Source organism: Choristoneura fumiferana, chromosome 8 (genome assembly GCF_025370935.1).
Source record: "Choristoneura fumiferana chromosome 8, NRCan_CFum_1, whole genome shotgun sequence".
In the NCBI taxonomy this organism is placed as follows: Eukaryota; Metazoa; Arthropoda; class Insecta; order Lepidoptera; family Tortricidae; genus Choristoneura; species Choristoneura fumiferana.
In genome coordinates, this window is record NC_133479.1 from 1,114,216 (window position 1) to 1,122,020 (window position 7,805).

General features: G+C 39.3%; 1 protein-coding gene across 1 annotated transcript in view; it reads right to left on the reverse strand.

Moving 5' to 3' along the window:
- Positions 1-160: 160 nt before the first annotated feature.
- The window catches only part of nonC (serine/threonine-protein kinase Smg1), a 187,268-nt gene continuing 179,623 nt past the window's right edge, over positions 161-7,805 (reverse strand). Inside the window, exons 12-16 of the mRNA XM_074090874.1 lie at positions 6,763-6,960; positions 5,569-5,720; positions 4,871-4,950; positions 4,304-4,410; positions 161-3,760 (exon numbers count right to left, since the gene is read on the reverse strand). Of these exons, the coding sequence (XP_073946975.1) occupies positions 3,683-3,760; positions 4,304-4,410; positions 4,871-4,950; positions 5,569-5,720; positions 6,763-6,960 (615 nt within the window). The 3' untranslated portion in view covers positions 161-3,682. The remainder of the gene's footprint in view (positions 3,761-4,303; positions 4,411-4,870; positions 4,951-5,568; positions 5,721-6,762; positions 6,961-7,805) is intronic.

The following is a 7,805-nucleotide window of genomic DNA, read 5'->3' on the forward strand; positions in this document are numbered from 1 at the left end:
AGGAGAAAGTGGGTGCAGTGTCGTATCAGGAACTGAAACAGCTGGCCGAAGACCGTGCGGAGAGGCGATTACTCCACTGACAGGAGCGTAACTCGTAAATTAGAGAAAAAAAGGGATAAATGTCTTCTCTACGTCTAGGGTGATAAATAAAACAAACAACTTGACATACACCATTTATTGATATTGAAGAAAACATCCATACACCAGCGAATGCATTTGATGTGTCTATGGAAACCAATGCACTACATTGTTTGATGGCAATTCTGTTTTGATTTCTACATATTGACTTACATTTATTTTTCTAACATCAAAGACAAAATTGTTTTACTGTTAAATGAACGATCAGTTTTCTTAATTCTAAAACATCAATTTTCCGCAGTGAACTTCTAAAAACTTTAAATTGTAACATGTCGACAAATTAATCAAGATTGATCAGACTTATGTTGTAGCATACAAAATTGGTTGTTTTGTGTCACCCTTAACCGCCATTTTAATTTGAAAGACAACAAAGCTTGATCTTATTAAATGCACTTAAATTGCAATTGCATCGTGTGGCGTGTCATGTTTCATATACAATAGCAGTTAAAGGTTAGAGACCGGGAATATGCCCTTACCCAAACATTACTGTTAAAATGGCTTAAAGTGAGCACCCCGTGAGCAGTAGAGCAAATTCATTGTAATATTAGGGTCGACACTAAGCATTACGTTTGTAATGTATACAGTTCGCATCAGATATTTCAGAGCGGCGAAGGTATATCAAAAATATCGATACATGAACTTTAATACCTTAAATATAGATAAGAAATAACTATCGGCCTTTGGCGTTACCAAATGCGAAAACAAATTATCGTAAAAATTCATACTTTCATCGAGCTGCGAGGTCGATGAACGAACTGTGTCAGCGTTATGAGGATCTAGATCTATACCGATTAGCATCCGAAACCGTATAGCATCCAATTTCTTTGCTTGTGATCCCGGGGCTGTCGACTCTTTGATTTTTATTTGTTCAAAAAATTTCTGTTTTTTTTTCATTTTTTTTTTTCATTTGTTTTCCATTTCTTTGTGCTAATCTGTTCATATCGTATTATCTGTGGAAACCTTTAATCGGCTTTATTGTTACCACCATTGTTTTATAATCCACCTGTATTTGTTAATTTAAGCTGTTTGTTTTCCAAATAAAATAAACATAAATAATAATAGAGTGCTTGTGCCGATATTTTTGACCACCGCCGCTCTTTTGGCCGCTCTGAAATATCTGATGGCGACTGTACAAACTAATGTGATATTATTTTTAATTGTCAAGTTTTATTTCATAATAATGTCATAATATTCGATACTAAATTGAACCGGTTCATTGTTATGTTTTCAATAGACAGTTAAATTTTTTAATTCATTAACTTTTTTGTTAAATGGACGAGAAAAGCTAAAAGCGAGATTTATATTAGATCATAAAAATTCGCAAACCCATGTCACAAATTGAACGTGTAATCAACTTCAATGAATCTGCTCCACTGTAAAAGGATCTCATTATAATACATATACAGACAGCGTATCACTCATAAAATAACGAGGGTCCAATTGCATAACAGAATGCCAGTAAATAGTACATATAATAGTGATCTTGTATGGAAAATCACTAATACTATACTATTTGCTTGTACAGTCAGCAACAAAGATATGAATACAACCAAAGTGCAAAAAATATGTATACACGACCTTAATGTTCAGGCAATAAAGTCCTGTATACATATTTTTGGGACTTTGGCTGTATTCATATTATTATCCCTGTTGTTGACTGTACTTTATTATGCAATTGGGCCCAAAACGAGAAGTTATAATAAATTTTGCTGTCGATAGCTCTGCGTTACTTATATGTCTTTGAAACACATGATGAAATAACATTTATTTGGATAAGGGTTCACATTGTACACTTAGGTCAATTAGATAGGTTATAAGTACACAAAGTATACTTTCGAGAAATTACCTTTGCTATTACAAATCTTTACAACTTTGTCCGTTCTACAAATTTTGATAACTGTTCTAAACAAAAAAAAAACTACAAATAATTTTGATTTGACACGAATGTCAAATGCATCACTGCCCACACATCCAAGTTATGATTATGATACGAAGAATGAACTTTACTGCTAACCATGCACACACTGATACACATGGAACTAAATATGTAATGCGGGTATAAATCATAATGAATAGAACTCATCTTCTGTAATATTACTTACAGAATTTTTCTTTTTTCGAAAAAGAATATTTCTTTAATGCGCGAGTAGGTATTATTTTCACTTTACGTGAACAAATGTCTCAATTATTTTCCCTACATAATATAGGTAGTAATAGTGCCAATTCACTTTAGTAGTTCAAAAGACTTTTCGTAATTAATATGCAAAAAATTGCTACTCCTGAAAAAAGTTCAAAAATACAGAAAATGAGTTCATAGATCGCTTTCGAATGATATATAAAAAATTAAAACGACAACACAGAATTTATACTTACCTGGTCATAAATTCCATATTCAATAAGAACTTAATAATGCATTCGATAATGAATTGATAGAATCATACTTTCGAGTGAAATATACTGTCGTCGAAAAATCGAATCGAACGAAGGTACAGAGGTAAAATGCTCTAAAACTATGCAGCTCACAGTAATTTAACCGTTAAAATTTTAGACAATGGAAACAAAGAAGTATGTTTAACATGCTGAGTTTAGTCGAAATTACAGAAAACAAATGTATTCGTAGGTTGATATTTATCAATTCTTAATAATGTATCAGATATAGGAATATAATCTATTGCAGAATCATTAGTAACATGTAAAGTTGGAATTTTTCAATGATTCTCAAAGGGCAGGTTCAATAGTTAACTTTGTCTTTGAAAAGAGTACGAAAACTTACATTATCATGACGGTTTTCATCGAAATTTTAATAACAGCTGTTTAAATTCAACGGACAACCAACCTACCCTCTGTAATGTAAAATCGGACGCTCGTCAAACATCTCGAGAGATGAAACATGCTTGACCTCAGCAGTCACCACGTTCGAAGGTTCACCGAATTCTGACTTTTACTGTCTCCAAAAGCGTGACGTTACAAGTCCGCGGTTACTTACTACAATATTATATAAGCCATCAACTAGAAACTAATCTATGTCTAAACCTCGGCCTGCCGCTCGCTGAAGATCGCACAATCAAAATTTATAGAGAGCGTTAACATCGAATGGAGTTCTACATCAATATTTCTATTGTCAGAATGAAAACATGGAAAAAGACAACGACGAATCGCAGCCACATTATTTCTACGCGATCGATCGCGTCGACCGAACCAGTCAAAAGAATTTCGTCAACATCTAAAATTGAATTGAATTCGTTCGCGCCACATCCGACACCTACATCGCACGTGGACGCGAAAGTATAGAATAACACAGATCTAAAAGGCAGGCCGAGACACCATGCAAATTAAAAAAAGAAAGAAACGAACCAAAATGAAGAGATTTGCAAGTTACGTCCTGTCATATGCCGAGATAGCCGATCGAGTCGGCGGCGCTTGTGTCGTCGTCTCGCCGCTTGTGTCGCGGACGGTGTCGCGGTCGCGGGGCTCCGGGCGCGCGGGCCGCGCGGCGCAGGCGCGGGGGCCCCGGGGGCGGGGGGCGGGGGGCGGCCCCGCCCGCTCAAACCCACGCCATCCAGCCTTCATACATCAGGCACAAGTTCTCTGCGTTAGTCGCTTCCGATATCATGTATTCCACCTGCAATCACAAATGGTGGGTATTAAGCTCAAGGGAGTTGGGGCTTTTTAGCCGGCGTGAGTTCGGTACTGCCTGAGCCCTCTCTTCCCAATGTATGAATGCAGTTTTTCTTGTTACTAAAATCGATGACATGGTTCCTAAAAGCAGATCTTCGTATGTCTTATAGTTTCAGACTTTCCCATACTGACCGATATGAATGTTTACTCTCTGTATAAAGCACCTCATTAAAATTTAAGAAATATGCTATAGTAAAATTAAAAAAACAATAGCAATAAGGACTCGACGACGACTCAATCCTAAAATTGGAGGTACTAATTATAATGACCAGGGATCGGAATCTATGTCGCAAGACATAAGACCATCGCAATCTCTGTAGTGCTGGATTCTTTATCGATTTCAACAGTTGTGAGATAGAAGATTTTCTTAATGCAAAATTGTTATTATTTGAAACGAACGGGATTAGAATGCAAATTATTTAATTTTACTTCCCGCATACAAGGTCTATGTCTGTCTGTGTGTGTGTGTGTGTGTGTGCCGTGTTACCTGTTCCTGCGCACGCGCGGCGCGGGAGGCGTCGGGGTCGCGCGCCTCCAGCTTGAGGCGCACGCGCTTCCACACGCCCGCGCCCTGCGCGTTGCGCTCGCCGCCGCCTGACATACACAACAAATACACATTTTTAAAACGGCCGAGCCACTGGGGTCGAAAAAGAAAAAAAAGATGTCTTATAGTCTCGCCGGAAGACCAGCGCTGGCTCCACTCGAGGCCGCATTTTATTTCGGGCACAAACAAATATTTGTACTTAATTTTTAGTATTTTGTATTCTATTTTTTCTCTATGCCCCTGTTCTGTGCCCCGGATAAACAATTCCATTTTTTATTATCATTTTTCTGTGTCGAATGAAATTGAAATAAAACGCGCATGTGAAAATAAGATTCAGTAAAAAAGCATTCGGGTAAAAATGCGAACGGAAATCTTGCCACTAAGAAATAACGATTTTGGGAAAATGGTCGAACCCAATCGTTGTTTAGTCAGTCCATTTAAACAACACAGTCAGGTGCACAGATATCTCCGTCAGCGTACATTGCGGAGTATATTAAGGTAGGTACAGACCGTGTCTGGTCCCGGCGCCCACGGCCGCTTGCCGCACGAGCCGCCGCCCGCCCGTCTCCGCCGCCCAGCGCGCCGGAAACCTGCACACACACACACACAATAATATGTAGAATTATCAATATTGGTCATTGACATGCAATAGTAGATTATTGTCGTGGCATGGAAGAAGGCAATTGCTGGCTGAGTATAAGTATTAAACGGACGAGCTTGCGAGTCGTTTAACTAATACGAAGCTAGCAATTGCTATTCCAGCCGAGACTAAAAGCTTTTCTCAAAAATGGTGAAGGAAAAAACCTAAATTAGAATAAATTTCTTCTCTGTATTCCCAAATAGGTAGGCAGAGCACACGAAACGTCACCGCTTCGGAGCCAATTTTAGCAATTTTAGGTTTAAAGTTTAACAAAAACGGTACAATAGTGACAGGTTGCTAGCCTGTCGCCTACGGTATACCTATAACCTTTGTCGTACGGTATACCTACCTTACGACATCCACGGAATAAATGGAGAGGTGTATTTCTAACCCGACATCGCACGGGTTTCAAAATATACTATGTTATGACATTATTTTTTTATTGCAATACAATTTTTATGCTTTTTGTCATTTAAAAAAGCTTGACGGATGACGGGATCTGACGCGAGAAGTTTGTTTCGAGTGAGTCTGACTGTACAGTAGTGTGCCGCGTGTACAGTGTACTCACTCTATGAGCCTGGTGTAAGTGTCGGGCAGCTGTTCCGTCAGCTGGCGCGCGGCCGCATGGGCGGCGGCGGGCCCGGCCGCGCTGCAGACGGCCGCTATCAGCTCCGTCACGCGCCTCTCAAGGGCCAGCAGCGCGCTCGCCGGGTTGTTGCCCTGGGGACCGAACACTTCCTTAGCTAACTCCACACTCGCACCCCTCATGGATGTGGATCAACGAAACTAAACAAAGCTTCAATTATGTGTACTAGACCAGGGATAATCATAAATAATATAGATACCTAAACATATACCGTAAACTGCTTCAACTTTGCCTTCTGGCCCCAACATTGCCTAATTCGATTTAGAGTTGATAACTTAACACTCTTATAGGTTTTAAATCTACACGGGAATTATTATTACGGGGGGATAAAAGTTTAAAAACCTAGAAGGGTGCTAGTTATCGACTCTAAATTGAATCAGGCAATGTTGGGGCCAGAGGGCAAAGTTGAAGCAATTCACGGTACTTAAACATTCGTATTTTTGCATACAAATATCCGCCTCGACTGGTCGAGTTCAAGTCGTCAAATAATCGTCGTTTTTTTCCCGCAATTAAGGATTCGCAAAGTAACGTTTGAACTGTCAGTGAGTGCCGAAGTTATAGTAGTGGCTTTGCTGTATCTACTGCTATATTAAACTGTATGTGTTCTTTGTTCTTCAGAATAAATAAATAAATTAGTTTTGAACCTTGATCACACAGTACAGTAGCCGGCCATAAAGATTTCACATCGGTTTTTGGAACGAGACTCGGTTAATTTCGGCTTCGTAGAGCGTTGTCACACACTACTTATGTGACGTTTGTCAGTCGTTGTACAGGTGCAATAGAGTACGGATGCGTTTAGATGAAAATATATAATAAAGAGTTGTTGAAACCCCCCAAAACTTTAAATTGTACGATGGCATCTTTAGGAAAAAGAGGGAACTATCCTTTTTCTAGTAGTTGCAACAGCTCTCTATAGATATCCGAAGTTCACATGTCATTAATTAGACGTAAACTAATTAAGTCCATAAAGGTGCTGTATTTATTCGATATAAAACGTCACTTAACAAATACGATGGATTGATGGACGGTGGCCAGTGTTCGGAAATCGTCGTGAACAGCCAATTGTCTTTTTCCGAAGACCGATGTGCAATCTTTGACGGCGGGTACTGTACTCACATCATTAACCCCCTGCAACGCCTGCAGCGGCGGCTTAACGTCTTGCAGGAGCTGCGCGCGCGCGGCGGCGGGCGCGGCGAGTGCGGCGGCGCGCGTGGTCAGCAGTTCCGCCGACGCCTTGGTGCGTCGCGTGAGCGCGGCCGCGTCGCGCGTCAGGGACGATATTATGTCCAATAGCAGGGCGTTCACGTTTTCCACCTGGAAACGAATATGCAATCACTAGTGCGCACTGTTTTGTGAAGTGGCAGATCGTGACACTAGGTTTACTCATAGAACACATAGATGGCGCCACTTCCTGCTCCAAATGAACCCCTCGTATGCGAAAACTAAAAAAAATAATGAATTTTTGTCTAATCTGTTTTAATAAGTACAAATTCTGCTGATAAAAAAAAATACAAAATAAATAAAAATAAATAAATATAACCGGACAATTAACACCAATTAACCTAGTCCCAAAGTAAGCTTAGCAAAGCTTGTGTTATGGGTACTAAGCAACGGATAAATATAATTATTTAGATAGATACATACTTAATTACATATTAAACACCCAAGACCCGAGAACAAACATTCGTATTTTTCATACAAATATCTGCCCCGACACGGGGATCGAACCCAGTACCTCAAGGACAAAAGATAGCTTTAAATTTGATACGGATCCATGAACGCTTTGTACATAATATGTATGAGTCTAGCAACATGGTAACTTTATGGGACGACCGGATGGCTAAGTGGTTAGAGCACCTGACTACGAAGCTTGAGGTTCTGGGTTCGAATCCCGGCGCGGGGCAAAATTTGTTTGAATAACACGAATGTTTTTCTCGGTCTGGTGTTATTTTATTTAGTATGTATTCTTCTATATAAATGTTTATCCGTTTAAACCTAGTATCATGTACAAGCTTTGCTTATTTGGACTAGTCAATTGGTGATAAGTGTCCCATTGATATTTATTATTTATTTAAAACCTTTTTTGACAAACTTATTGTTGCTAAACTTTTCAAACTCAGATAAGTCAACAACAAGAATTTTAAGATTTTGGTATCAAA